This window comes from Octopus sinensis, linkage group LG17 (assembly GCF_006345805.1).
Source record: "Octopus sinensis linkage group LG17, ASM634580v1, whole genome shotgun sequence".
In the NCBI taxonomy this organism is placed as follows: domain Eukaryota; kingdom Metazoa; phylum Mollusca; class Cephalopoda; order Octopoda; family Octopodidae; genus Octopus; species Octopus sinensis.
In genome coordinates this window covers 26,119,057-26,134,993 of record NC_043013.1, presented here as the reverse complement: position 1 = coordinate 26,134,993, position 15,937 = coordinate 26,119,057, and the positions used below count along the sequence as shown (strand labels likewise).

General features: G+C 39.2%; 1 protein-coding gene across 1 annotated transcript in view; it reads left to right on the top strand.

Annotated features, from left to right (window-relative positions):
* The window catches only part of LOC115220802 (transient receptor potential cation channel subfamily M member-like 2), a 114,982-nt gene that overhangs the window by 85,846 nt on the left and 13,199 nt on the right, over window positions 1–15,937 (top strand). Inside the window, exons 32-34 of the mRNA XM_029790953.2 lie at window positions 5,355–5,529; window positions 11,393–11,519; window positions 14,934–15,124. Of these exons, the coding sequence (XP_029646813.1) occupies window positions 5,355–5,529; window positions 11,393–11,519; window positions 14,934–15,124 (493 nt within the window). The remainder of the gene's footprint in view (window positions 1–5,354; window positions 5,530–11,392; window positions 11,520–14,933; window positions 15,125–15,937) is intronic.

Genomic DNA, 15,937 nt, shown 5'->3' with positions numbered 1-15,937 from the left:
CCCACCATTTGTAGTTAGAAATCAGTAATATATTCTGTCCTGAATACAACCATAGTTATTTATAGACTCAAAACTAATCTCGCAACAAATTTTAAAGCATAAAATACAAAAATTAAAACACAAATACTAAAACTTTCATAGTTCCTGTTTTTGCTTTAAAGATGTTGGGCTTTACTTTTTTTCTTTCCTCAGTCTAATGTTGTCCTCGACAACATCAATTTTCCTAGAGGTTGTACTGTTGATTTTTTCCAGTAAATTCCATAACTTTAAGTTCACATTTATGTTTTTATTTTTTTTATCTTCACATGTTTATTATTTTCTCTTCTATGTGTATGCTGAACATTGTTCACTTGTATCAGATGTCAGTAATGTAACTTTCTATATTTTAAACTAACTTATAAATCAAATAATCACTTTTAAATAATAGAGTTTCTAACAACACACCTCCAGAATGCAAACAGAATCAACAATTTCATGCTATGCATACTGTCACAATGAAGTGTATATTTTAGCCATTAGAAGTCTCGGGGTTATAGCCTTTAGCTTTTTTTTCATTTATGTTGCATGTTTTAACACATAAGTACGATGCTAGTATTTCTTGCCCTCTTTCTAATTGTGATCCTCATTTTTTAAATAAGATTTCTTGCATTATACAAAAGAAAATAGTTTGTGAGTGTGTGTGCATTTATATCATCATCATCATCATCATCATCATCATCATCATCATTCAACATGCATTGTTCATGCTGGCTTGGGTTGGATGGTTTGACCAGAGCTGGCAAGGTGGGGAGCTGCACCAGACTCCAGTCTGATTTAGCATGGTCTCTGTGGCTGGATGCCCTTCATAATGCCAATTGCTTTACAGAGTGTGCTGGGTGCTTTTACATGGCGTTACATGAGCATTTTTATGTGGCACATCATGGGTGTTTTTACGTGGCAATGCATGGGCTTTTAAAGATCAACTTTCTCATGCTTGTAAGGGTCAAGGAAGATTTTGCATTGAGGAAGATTTTCTATGACTGGATGCCCTTCTCTCCAACCCTTGTCTATTTCAAAGTAAGGTACACAGACACATACACACACAAACACACATCTGTTAGCTTGCAGTAATCTTGTTCAGAGACTTCAACATGTTTTTTTTTCTTACTTCTTTTAAGAAAAATCATGATTGAGTTTAAATTGTCGCAGTTAGCAAACTGGGATATATTATGAGCAGGAATCCTTCCTTTATCTTTTACCTGTATCAGTCTTTGAGCTGCCACCATACTAGGGAACCAGTACTAAAAATTTTAAAGCCTGGTATTTATTCTATTAGTTTCTTTCACCAAACCACTAAGTCGCAGGGTTGTAAACAAACCAACCCTAGTTGTCAAGCAATGTAAGTGTAAGTGAAACAAACACAAGGAAACATATATACACATACAAAATGAGCTTCTTTCAATATCCATCAACCAAATCCACTCACAAGGGTTTTGATTGGCCTGAGGGTATAGTAGAAAACATTTGTCCAAGGTGCCATGTAGAGGGACTGGACACCAAACCATGTAGTTTGGAAGTGAACTTCTCACCACAAGAGGCCGTTAGCAACGAGTATAGTGAAGAATTCCAGATAGAAGTAGGGGTGTACCACATAGTCCTCCAGGCAATAACAGAGGAATTCAAGATGGGTTACCCCTGGGAGCTCCTCTATGCTGATGACCTGGCCCTCATAGCAGAATCACTACCAGAACTAGAAAAGAAATTTGGGGTGTGGAGGCTAGGTTTAGAATCAAAAGGCTTTAGAGTAAATGTAGCAAAGACCAAAGTTATATTAAGTAGGAAGGCGAACTCATTGCACACCTCCTCAGGTAGGTGGCCCTGCTCGATCTGTAGAAAAGGTGTAGGTAGAAACTCCATAAGATGTACCCAGTGTAAGCAATGGATGCATAAGAGGGGCAGCAACATCAGAGGAAGCTAGCTTTGATGTGTGGCAGATGCACAGGGGCAATATACACCACAAATACTCAGAAAACAGATTCCACCACACTCCAGGGGAAGAAACTAGAAGTAGTTGATAGTTTCCACTACCTAGGTGAGCAAGTTAGTAGTGGGGGTGGATGCTCAGAGAGTGTCACCACTAGAATATGAATAGCCTGGGCAGAGTTTAGAAAGCTTCTACCCCTACTGGTGACAAAGGGTCTCTCACTCAGAGTGAAAGGTAGATTGTATGACACATGTGTGTGAACTGCCATGCTTCACAGTAGTGAAACATGGGCTGTGACGGCAGAGGACATGCGTAGGCTCAAAAGAAATGAAGCTAGCATGATCTGCTAGATGTGTAATGTCAGTGTGCACACACGACAGAATGTAAGCACCCTGAGAGATATGCTGGACATAAGAAGCACTGGATGTGGCATGCAAGAAAGATGTTTACGCTGGTACGGTCATGTACTACGGATGGATGAGGAGAGATGTGTGAAGAAGTGCCACTCCCAAACAGTTGAAGGAATCCAGGGTAGAGGTAGACCCAAGAAGACATTGGATGAGGTGGTCAAGCATGACCTTCGAACGTTGGGCCTCACAGAGGAAATGACGAAAGACTGAGATCTCTGGAGATATGCTGTGACTGCGAAGACCCAACAAATAATGTGAATTCATGGCTGTTTCCTGCACCAGCTTCACATAGCAGCCCCAGCCCATCCAAAGTACCTTGGATCGCAGGACGGCCTGCTGTGCCTACTTTGGATCATAGGGCAACCTACTGTGTTTGAGGTGACCTATTGAATCAAATACATCAACATCAAAATAAAAATCAAATGGAAATTGTTGTTGTGCTATCTGTACCGGTGGCATGTAAAAAGCACCATCCAAATGTGGCCGAGGCCAGCGCAGCCTTGACTGGCATCTGTGCTAGTGGCACGTAAAAAGCACCCACTACACTCATGGAGTGTTTGGCATTAGGAAGGGCATTCAGCTGTAGAAACACTGCCAGATCAGACTGGAGCTTAGTGCAACCTCCTGGCTTCCCAGATCCTGGTCGAACCGTTCAACCCATGCTAGCATGGAAAACGGATGTTAAACAATGATGATATACATATATATATATATATATATATATATATATATATATATATAGTGAAGGGAAGAAGTTCCTCACACCCAAATAAGATAGCTGTCATTCTTAAAACAATGTGAACATTAACACTAGTTATACAGAATATATTCACACTCTTTGGGTTTTCTGTGATTCTTCCCCTACCTGATTTGACCGTGGTTTGACCTAGGTTTATTCCAACGGATTTTTCGTCGGCCTTCACCCACTCTGACGTCAGCGCATATTGAGAGACAGTTTTGTGCCATTTTTACCATGGGCTCCTAGGGAGCGTTTTGTTCGAAAAGCTTGCTGCGCATTTGTTTTGAGATTTTAAATTCCTGGATTTTCCTGAAGAGAAAGCTGAGAATGGTCTCCTTATTCAATCCAAATTTGGGAATTTGCAGTCTTTGAAACATGTGTGGAAAATAATAAAAAGGAATTTTGTAGAATCTTCGTTCGGCTCCATTTCTTCCCTTCACTAAATATATAAAACTTCAATTATCCGCGCTGAAGCACGGGGGCGAAACCCCATGGTCGTAACCTCAACCATGTCTTTTCTGGTGTGATTTTTGCTACACAGGTATTGGTTAAATTTGGAATAATCCGTAACAAGATAATTCATTTATCCATTTCATTAAATATATATATATATATATATATATAATATATATATATATAGTGAAGGGAAGAAGTTCCTCACACCCAAATAAGATAGCTGTCATTCTTAAAACAATGTGAACATTAACACTAGTTATACAGAATATATTCACACTCTTTGGGTTTTCTGTGATTCTTCCCCTACCTGATTTGACCGTGGTTTGACCTAGGTTTATTCCAACGGATTTTTCGTCGGCCTTCACCCACTCTGACGTCAGCGCATATTGAGAGACAGTTTTGTGCCATTTTTACCATGGGCTCCTAGGGAGCGTTTTGTTCGAAAAGCTTGCTGCGCATTTGTTTTGAGATTTTAAATTCCTGGATTTTCCTGAAGAGAAAGCTGAGAATGGTCTCCTTATTCAATCCAAATTTGGGAATTTGCAGTCTTTGAAACATGTGTGGAAAATAATAAAAAGGAATTTTGTAGAATCTTCGTTCGGCTCCATTTCTTCCCTTCACTAAATATATAAAACTTCAATTATCCGCGCTGAAGCACGGGGGCGAAACCCCATGGTCGTAACCTCAACCATGTCTTTTCTGGTGTGATTTTTGCTACACAGGTATTGGTTAAATTTGGAATAATCCGTAACAAGATAATTCATTTATCCATTTCATTAAATATATATATATATATATATATATATATATATATATATATATATGGATGAATTAATTAATATGAAAATGAGATACAACTGTGTCTCGTGAAGTAATAGGAGTAAGAATGGTGCACCAAATGAATGTTGTGGAAAGTAACTGACAATTCATTTGTTCAGACAATCACCTACTCAACACTGCCATTCTAGAAAGAAACAATCACATCATCAAAATCTTGAAGTTACATAGTAATGTTGGCATGTAAAAAGCACCCACTACACTCTCGGAGTGGTTGGCATTAGGGAGGGTATCCAGCTGTAGAAACTCTGCCTGATCAAGATTGGAGACTGGGGCAACCATCTGGTTCGCCAGCCCTCAGTCAAAATCATCCAACCCATGCTAGCATGGAAAGCAGACGTTAAACGATGATGATGATATTACATTTGTTAGAGTAATTGAAATGCTAAATGATTATGAGTAAGATATCTGGTGAGCAGTAAATAAAGATTTACTAATCAGGTGGATGGGAAGCGGTGTTTGTTAACCTCTGGGACAATAATTCAAAGACTTCATAGAAACTGAAAAATACATTCAATTGTGCAATTTTATAAACAGATGCATGTTTCTTTCCATATCTGTCTAGACTGAAAAACAAATACAAGAGACTAGAACTTATTAGCAATTGTTTGTTTTTGTTTTTGTTTTTTTAGCATTGCATACTAGGTACAACCAAATTACAATAGAAGAAAATCTTCAAACATAGTTTTGGCAAACATGTTCTGTGAGAGAAACAAAAAAAGTTTTGAAGCAGTCAATTCAACCTCTATCATATCTGCTGCAATACTCTCCATTATAACCACTACAAATGAACCAATCAAATACTGATGAAATCTCACATTGAATAGAGTATCTTTGTACTACATTGTTAATTATCTTGTAATGTTAACTGTAGATACAGTTATTTTATATAAATATTAACAAATGATTAATTATCGCTACTTAATTTTTAACATTATTTATCTTTCAGATGCAAGACCTTGGATATTTTATCGTAATTCTGTTTATCTTAATGATTGCCTATGGCATTGCTTCCCAGTCAATTCTCTATCCAAGTGCACCAGTTTCATATGATTTGTTTAAAAAAGTATTTAGGAAAGCTTATTTTCATATGTATGGAGAACTTTTTCTTGACGAATATGAAGGTAAACAAATTTGGTATATTTTTTCACTTTCTTTCAAGTCATTTGACAGAAATAATGGCTTGCAAACATTTTTTGAGTATTGTATTTACGTGGAATGTGTTAGCAGAAATTATAAATATAGTCAAGTACATCAACATCAAAATCAAATCATATGACAATCAAATGGAAATAGTATCTGTGCTGGTGGCATGTAAAAAGCACCACCCGAATGTGGCTGATGCCAGTGCCACCTTGACTGGCTTCCGTGCCGGTGGCACGTAAAAAGCACCATCCGATTGTGGTCAATGCCAGCTCCTCTGGCCCCTGTGTCGGTGGCACGTAAAAAGTACCCACTACACTCTTGGAGTGGTTGGCAATAGGAAGGGCATCCAGCTGTAGAAACACTTCCCAGATAAGATTGGAGTTGGGTACAGCCTCCTGGCTTCCCAGACCCCAGTCGAACCATCCAACCCATGCCAGCATGGTAAACGGACGTTAAACGATGATGATGATGACATTTTTAACTCTCTACATTTTAAAATGGAATCATTTCAGATTCAACTTTGCTTTCATCCATCTGTTATCAATACATTAAGTCCTTGTATTATTTATAATTTGACTCAGTCTAGGTAAAAAAACTGTCCATGAGCTCTACCAATTTATGCATTTTCTATTTTTAACAATATTTTGGATAACATGACCGATACCATCACATTGTAATGTCTTCTTTATGCTCCATCTAAGAAGAAATATGCTTTATCCTATATTACCTAATGGTAGTTGAAACAAGAGCATAAAGGAAATTATTAGATATTATTTCAGGAATATGTCAATCACGTCTTTAAATTCAGTGTTTGACAATGTAAAAGTCATCATCACCATCACCATCATTGATGATGATAATTCTTTCTACTATAAGTACAAGGGCTGAAATTTGAGGTAGAGGGCTAGCTGATTACATCAATCCCAGTACTCAACTGGTAATTAATTTATTGATCTTGAAAGGATGAAAGGCAAAGATGACTTCATTGGAATTTGAATCCAGAACAGGAAGGCTGAAATGCTGCTGAGCATTTTGCCTGCTGTGTTAACAATTCTGCCACCTTTATAATAATAATAATAATTAATTCTTTTTATTGGCCACAAGGGCTGACACACATGATTAGGAAACATAAAGGGACAAAACAGGACGAAAGGTTACAAAGGGTTTTGTCTGTTTTTGAAAAAATCCGAGTAAAAACTGTTTAACAACGAAAGATTATAACAATGAAAAAAACTCCCAATAGGGGGAGGTGCTTCGAAAGGTTCCTGGTGGAAAAAACCCCATAAAAGCCAACAGGAGCCTGGTCAAAAGGGGGGTAGAGAGCCCCTTTCTCCTTTTATAAAACCTTTTTCAATCACAGGCGAAACCTGAGAATTGGTCCATTTATACTGGCCATTCTCGCACAATTCACCCACCTTTCAGAAAACTTGCTATTGGACAGCACTCTCCTCTCTAACCTCATCTTCCTTTTCAAATGAAACTTGAAAAAGTTGATGAGGCCTTGTCCAAAGAGGAAAGTGTCTGACTTTAGCCCTTTCAAACGGGTCCACCATACAACCTCTTTAGCCACAGCCACTAGGCACAGGGAAACAGCTTCACCCTCCTTGTTAAAGGAGGTCGGCGGGGCAATCTTCATTATGGATTCGGCCGATAGCCAGATCCGTCCTACACGTGACAGTAGCTGTTCGACATAAACCCATAGTTCAGCAATACTAGGGCACTGGACGAGTGCATGCTGAACGGTTTTGTCATCCTGGCAACACCTCGGGCAGGCTCGGCTGACGGCACTTCCGTGCCGGTAGAGTTTATCCCGAACAGGCAGAGCCCCTCAGTAGCACTGCCAGGTGAGCGACCTCTGGAAATTGTCCATCGGCCCCAGCCCGAAAGCCCTCCCGAACAGACCGCTCAGTTCGTTATCGTCAACCCCTAGAGTTTCCCCGAGAACGTCGTCGCATTTTTCCTCCACAAACCCTCTATAGAACGCTAGAGTGGAGCTGAAACCGATCGCATTGCCCGCCTGGCGGAGGGTGGAGAGAGCTCGACGGCACTCGAGGTGCCAAGCGCCCTTTCTCGGTCTACGTTTGATCCAGGTCTGCAGCTCTGTCAAAGAGACGAGCTGTGGAAAGTCACGTCTGACAAAAGACGACCACACCTGATCACCATCTAGGAAACGCTTGAGATGTCGCAGCCTGAGCGCATGTCTGTGCATCTGTAACCACGGCATGCCAAGGCCTCCGTTCAGCGGTCGTTGACAGCAGATGGATCGCCTGACCAGTGGCACCTGACCCTTCCACAAAATGTCGAAGAGCAGGCGTACCAGCTTGGCCAACCAGTGGTTGGGACAAGGGACGACAGTCAAGCGGTAATAGATGATGGATGCGATGTATGCATTCGCCACCTCCACTCGACCTTTCAGGGACAGCTTCCTCTCAGCCCATTTCTGGGTGAGACGTGCCACCATGCTCGTCACTTCTTCCCAGTTTTTATCCACCTGGCGGTCCGGACCGAGCCAGACCCCGAGCAGTTTAACGGGTCCGTCTGTCCAGTGCCCTACGACGCTGTTGGACAGCATGGGCTTGCCTCTCCAGGTGCCCAGTTGCAAGCCCACAGACTTTTCCGCGTTAATCTTTGCCCCTGTCACCGCTTCGTACTCGTTTAGTGTCTTGCCAATCAGGCCAATGTGCCTGTGGCTCAACACCATCACGGTGACGTCGTCGGCATAGGCAGACATGCTGTTTCCGCCTCCTAGATTGCGTGGGATACCCCTCAAAGCCTCCAACTTGCGCAGTAATGGCTCGAGAGTCAATATGTACAAGAGGGAGGAGAGAGGGCATCTTTGGCGGACCGAACGCGAGATGTCGAACGGTTCCGAAAGGTGACCGTTCACCCGTATCACCGAGCAGATGTTGCTGTATAAAGCAGCGATCCACCCGCGGAAGACTGGACCGAAGCCGGCTGCCAGGTACCAATGGTCGACCCTATCGAAGGCTTTACTCTGATCTAAGTTGATCAAAGCCCCACCTGCACCAGCGTTGTTACCCACCCTCTCTATGATGTAGCGCATGAGATGGAGGTTGTCGTGTATCGACCTGGTTGGCACGGCGCATGTCTGCGTCTTGCCGACCAGCTTGTCCATGACAAGCGCCAATCTCTTGGCTAGCACCTTGGCCAAAATCTTCAACTCTGCATTGATGGGCCGAAAATTCCCTATAACATCCCCCTTGTTTGGGTCCTTTTTTAGCAAAGCCACCACCCCTCGACAGACAAAAGCAGGAATTCTCCCGTTTTGCTGCCAGTTGCAGTAGACGTTTGCCAACAGGCCCGCAAACAAGTCTGGCATTGAAGTGTAAAGCTCATAGGGCAGACCATCCAAACCCGGCGATCTACCTCTCGTGCAACTCTTCATCGCTTCCTCCACTTCCCAGGCAGATATCGGTCCTTCGCAGCACTCTGCCTCGCTGTCCGAGAGTTGTGGTAGGCTGTCCAGGTACACACCGAAGTCTGCACCATTGTGCGTTCCACCGCTCGTCTCAAACAGTTGAGCAAAGTGCCGCTGAAACACCGTACACATCTGCTTCGGTTCAGTAACCTCGCGCCCGTTCTGGTCCACCAAAGATCGAATGGTTGCTTTGTTGCCTCGCTTCGCCTCCGCCACGCGGGCCCATCGAGCGGCTCTAGTCCCCTCCCCGCTTAGCGAATGTGCCTTAGCTCTAACAACGCAGCCTTCGTGTTTGGCGTCAAAGTGTTGGTTGAGGGCCAACCTTGCCGCCAACATGTCGGTCGTAATAATTACAATAAAATGATTATTATTTTTACAATGAGAAGAAGAATCCTTTTATAGTAGTAGTAGTAGTAGTAGTAGTAGTAGTAGTAGTAATAACAATCCTTTCTACTAAAGGCACAAGGCCTGAAATTTGGTGGGAGGGAACTAGTCAATTACAGAGTTTCACTGGTAATTAATTTATTGACCCTGAAAAGTAAAGACCACCTCGGTGGGATCTGAACTCAGAATGTAGCAGTGGGTGAAATACCACAAAGCATTTTGTCCGACATGCTCACTGCTTTTATTATAATAATAATGATGATGATGATGATAATAATAATAATAATAATGATGGCTTCAAATTTTTCCACAAGGGCAGCCATTTTGGGAGAGGAGATGTGTTGGTCACATTGCCCCCAGTGTTTCAACTTGTATTTAATTTATTGATCCTGAAACAATGAAAGGCAAAGATGACTCCATTGGAATTTGAACTCAGAATGTAGTGATGGGTGAAATACTGCTAAGCATTTAGTCTGGTGTGCTAATGATTCTGCAAGCTCACCGGCTTTATAATAATAATAATAATAATCCTTTCTACTGTAGGCACAAAGCCTGAAATTTTGGGGAAGGGTTGAAGTTGATTACATTGACCCCCAATGCTCAACTGGTACTTAATTAATTGACTGCAAAAAGGGGAAAGACAAAGTAGCAGCAACAGACAAAATACCACTAAGCATTTTGCTTGGCATGCTAACGATTCTGCCAGCTTGCTTCTTTTATAATAATAATAATAACAATAATAATAAAAATAAAAATCCTTTCTACTGGAAGCACAAGGCCTCAAATTTGTGGGAAGGGATTAAGTCGATTACATCAACCCCTGTGTATAACTGGTAGTAATTTTATCGATCCCAGAAGGATGAAAGGCAAAGTTGACCTCAGAGGAATTTGAACTTAGAATGTAATGGCAGATGAAATACTGCTAAGCATTTCACCCAGCATGCTAACGATTCTGCCAGCTCACCACCTTATTAATAATAATAATTGTCAAATGATGATGATGATGAATATCTTTTTTTCTTTCTTTTCCATTTCTTCTCTTTTTATTCTTTCACATAACTTGATTTTGTAAATGAACAACTTGGAGTATTTATTTTAATGGCCTATCAATGTAAGTTTCTTTACTATAGGTGTTGGGAAGACACTCGGCAAGAAATGGGAACAAAATTAAAAAAGAAGAAAACTAATAATAATAATAATAATAATAATAATTATTATTATTATTATTATTATTATTATTATTATTATGTGAAAGCACATGGCTCAGTGGTTAGAGAGTGAGCTTATGACCATAAGATCGTGAGTTCAATTCCTGGACTGGGTTGTGTAATGTGTTCTCGAGCAAGACGCTTTATTTCAAGTTGCTCTAGTCCACTCATCTGGCAAAAATGAGTAGTATCTATATTTCAAAGGACCAGTTTTGTCACATTCTGTGTCATCTTGAATCTCCATGAGAACTACATTAAGAATAGATGTGTCTATGGAGTGCTCAGCCACTTGCAGGCTAATTTCATGAGCTGGCTGTTCCAGTGATCGGATTGACTGGAACCCTCATCATCATAGCTGACAAAATGCCAGTTTTTCATTAAAACATTTATTAGTTCTCACTGGTGCCAAGCTGTATTGGCCTTTGCCTTTCCCTTGGATAATATAAGTGGCATGGATAAGAAAGGGGGGCTGGTATGCATGGGTGACTGCTGGTTTTCCATAAACAACCTTGCTTGGACTTGTGCCTAGGAGGAAAACTTTCTAGGTGCAATCCTATGGTCATTCTTGACCAAAGGGGTTCCTTACACTTAATAACAATGATAATAATAATAATTTCCTACAATAGAGAATTCGTGCAAGAGTACCAGGCTCCAATTTATTACTGTTTGACTGTTTCATAACAACTCACAAAAATCGTGTTGCCAACACCTTACTTAGAGGAAGATTTCTTAAGTAAAAGTTTAAGATGCTATTATAATATGATTATAATTGTTATAATATTTAATGATTTTTCATTGGCTTTGTTTCAGAAAATTGTGATGCGAGCAACAGCACATGTCCTTCTGAACTTGGATTATACATTGCACCAATTTTGATGTGTATATATATTTTACTAACAAATATTTTACTTCTCAATTTACTGATTGCCATGTTCAGGTAAGAACTTTTCCTTGAAATATGTGTGAATATATGTGCTAATGAAGTTTTAATAAGTGGGTAACTATAGTTACTGGATTACATTTTTGAATAATTGCAATGAAAATAAAATAGAAACATATGAAAAAACTATTATTATTAAAGACATTAACTTTCATTTTTGAATTAATAAAATATATTTCAATTTGTTGTGACAAAATCCAGAATGTTACTGACACTAAATTTTTTATAAAATTCATCAGTTAATGTATGCTGTATTAGCCTCTTGCTCCTCATCTCTCTCTCTCTCTCTCTTATCCCACCTCTAAATATATTCATATGTACTGGGTACTGTTAAACAGTCTCATTAAAACATTAAAGAATTAAACATTGACAAACCAATAAAATGCAAAAAGTACCACCATGGATTAGAAAAATGTAAGATGATTAATTATGCGATGATACACATCAAATTCAAACAAGCAATTAACAACACTTCTAATCGACAAAAATTAAAAAATAAATTAAGAAACATGTTTAGAGATGATAAAAATGAAAACCCTTGATTGCCCATAACCATGAATTAAAAGCTACCAGTATGAAACCCTTTCCTCAGAAGAGAATAAATGAAAAAAACAAAGAAATTAACAAGAGATTCAGTCAGAATCAGTTACTAGTGTTTATAGAGACGAAGGGTTAGTCAATAAAAACAGAGGCTCTTTCTCTGGATGATGCAGATTCATTCTGGAGACAAAAATGAGTTTAACCAGGTTATTATATAGCCAGAAGAATTCTGAAAGAAATATTGTTCTGAATATTGCATCAGTATCAATGGTGAATTCCTTAAAAATGTGATTGGAGAATTTCAGAAGAGGAAACACCGAGAAGACACCTGATTGTCAGCGACCTTTATAAAAACAAAAAGTTGATATATTGGATACTAGTTATGGATCTTAAATTGTACACTCTAATGTCAAATTGGCTGGTATTGGCAGAAATGTGACTGATACTGACTTGGTTACTGGTCGTTGTATGCTAGAATATGAAGTATAGCATGTGCGCGCGCGCGCACACACACACACACACACACACACACACACACACACACACACACACACACAAGTAACTAAAATGAAAGGGATTTGGAGATTTACTGAGAAACATCTACACAGTGAAACTGTAATGTCAGAAGTGTGATGGCACAGAAAGTGTTTGGTTACTGTCTCACTGAGGCCTTGCTAAATTCTTGGTGATTAGGAAATTAAATATAGGCTATATACAGGTATATGTTACTGATAAGATAAAATATCACAGGGTTGTATAATGCTGTTCATAATTGCTGTGGACATGTTTTTGTTGAGAAGTTTTGATGAAGACATCATGGGTCACAGGAAATTTCCACATCAATAGTGATATCGATAGCTTCTACCTAAAATGCAAATAAGGAGGCAATGGTTTGCCATCAATTAAAGCAATCTTTGAAGGACAAATGAGATTCCATTCAAAGTATCTTGTAATCACCAAGCATCAAAGTGCATCCATGAATCAAGTATATAGAAACACAAAGCAGAAAAATCATGCGAGTTGGAAAGGAAATGTTAGAAAATAACTGATGACCAGGAATACGCATCCAAGTAATTTGCACATCTCTATCACAATAGAACACGACACAAAAGGTTTTCTGCTTATCAGTAGGAGTTCATTCCTCCTCCTCCTCCTCCTCCAATGAGTTGGAGGACTGCATTATGTTCCAATGTCTGCTTTATCATGGTTTCTATGGTTGGATGCTCTTCTTAATGCTAACCACTTCTCTAAATTTACTGAGTGCATCAGTACTAGTGAGGCTGCTATTTAACTCACAAATCTAGAATCTTCCTTGAATGACTGGGGCTATAGAAAAGAAAAGCGGCAGCTTTATGCCAGGTAGTGAGAGGTAAAGGTGTGAAAGAAAGGACAGAAATGGGTGTTTGGCTGCAGAGGAAATACAAGGCTACCTCATGTTATATAAGAATGGATGAGAGTAATCAGGGTAGAGTTGGAAAGTGAGATAAAGATGGAAGTGGGGAGTTGTCAGGGTTCCATCAAGATACAAGGTAAAGAGAAGAGAGAAGGGAGCACAGAAGAATAGGAAGAGGGGTGGGAAGAGGTAACTAGAATGTATGGGGAGAGATGGGATAGTGGTGGGGATAAAGAAAGTGAATAGTGAACAAGGTTGGAGGAGTGGTTGATGATAAATGAGTTGGAGGGAAGATAGGGGAGGGTAAGTGATGTCGGGCAATAGAGAAAGGACGAAGAGCAGCAGAATAGTAATAATGCTGTAAACAGGAGAATGGTGAAGGAAAGGGAGATGATGGCTAGGTTGCAAGAATGTGTGGGGAGAGTAAGAGATGTATGGTGATGGGGTGGGTCAATAGGAAATGGTTCAGGAGAAATTGAGAGATAATTGGAGGCACAAAATGCTGATCATTATAAAATGTGAAGAGAGAGTGAGAATTTTAAGAATGAAGGGTGGAAGTCAATAGAAGTGGTTCCTGGTAATGGGAGAAATAACTGGTAAATGACAGGTATTCAGACTGAGTTTAAAAAAAAAGAAATTACTTTCCTTCAACAACAGCATAAATATTGATACAAATAATAACATCAACAGTACTACCAAATCTGTCTGTTAACTAAAATAGAGTAAGTAGTCTTCTCATTTTGCTTTTTCTTTGCATTTGAATCAAGATGTACTCCAGTGCTATAAAAAATAAAAAGTCTGAGAAAATCCTTCTACAAGTTATATAAAGTAGTTGAAAAATTCACTGAGATGAATGAAGCTTACACAAACTTAAATTATTTCATGATTAAAGAGCTCCAACAACTGGTATCTTTCTTTGTCACCAAAATGACTGTTCCTGATTGTTGGGCACAGTACCTCGTAATATTTGTTCTAACCTTCTGCACTTTGAGTTCAGATCCCACCCAGGTCAACTTTACCTTTCACCATTACTGTGTCACAAAAGAAAATGTACTTATCCAGGGTTGTATAGCTTTTAGAATGTCAGGCAAGTTACCTTGCAGTATTTGTTCTGTATTTGCATTCCCCCTGCAAAGCCTGTAACAACATCAAGCTGCATTGGCCCAATTTGGCAATTTTTTCTGTTAATAAACATCAGCAGTATGGATGCATGGGCAACTGTCCACTCCCCTAAAAATATTTTGCCTGGATTTGGTTATACATGCGAAGATGTATGTTCAATGTTGACTGGCAGAGGCCCTGAAAATATATAGAAATATTGATACTATATGTATTGATGCAATATGTATTAAATAGAAATAAATTTAATTTGTTTGTTGTTGATTGATTCTTTTAAAATAGGGTTTAATTTAATATTATTGAAAGCTCAAAATGGAAATAAATTCTGTTCTGTAATGTTTTTTGGTTTTTATTTTCAGTAATACTTTTCAAAGAGTGCAGGAAAAAAGTCGTCTCCATTGGTCCTTCCAAAGATATGAACTAATCTTTGAGTTCTCTATCCGCCCTCCTCTGCCTCCTCCTTTCATACTGCTCTGTAACATCTACCAGGCCTGTCGCTATCTGTGTGAAAAAGCAAGTCGTAAACAACCTAATAGAAAATCTGCATTTTGTAAATACCTTTTTCCTTGTTTTATTTCTATTATTTGTGATTTTCCAAATTTGTACTTCTGCATATTATTGGATACAGTTTTTACTGTTAGCGATATTTTGTATCAATATGCTACACAACGTAGGTATATGCAATGAACTTGTTTGTTAGTCATAGCAACATCAGTTAGCCATAGCAAAGGTTCCACTAAAATATTTTGGGGGTATTACCATTATAATCCATAGCCACAACAGCCCAATCTTCTTCATAACCACTACACTTTATTACCATTCCTTGCATTGCCTCTATAACTCTTTGTGTTGCCATTATGTTTCATAAACTCTTATATATTCAAGTGCATTCCACAGTCACTACATCCTTACCTGTTTGTTAGCACTAAACAATCTAGTAACTACATCATAATATTTGTACTACCACTCTGTTGATTGCCTGAGACCTCAACCTCTGATGGTGACATAGGAGTACTTTAGGACTTACAGTTCACCAAACTTTTCTATCTGATGTGGTATTGTATCAGACCTGGGATCCATTTTGTCATGTTAGTCATACATCTTTCATTCCTTCTACATAATTTTCCCACCGTTGTTCTTTGAAAAACAAGATCTAGTAATCTTTGCAAGACCACAGCTCTTTGAAAAACAAGATCTAGTAATCTTTGCAAGACCACAGCTCTTTGAAAAACAAGATCTAGTAATCTTTGCAAGACCACAGCTCTTTGAAAAACAAGATCTAGTAATCTTTGCAAGACCACAGCTCTTTGAAAAACAAGATCTAGTAATCTTTGCAAGACCACAGTTCTTTGAAAAAGAAGAT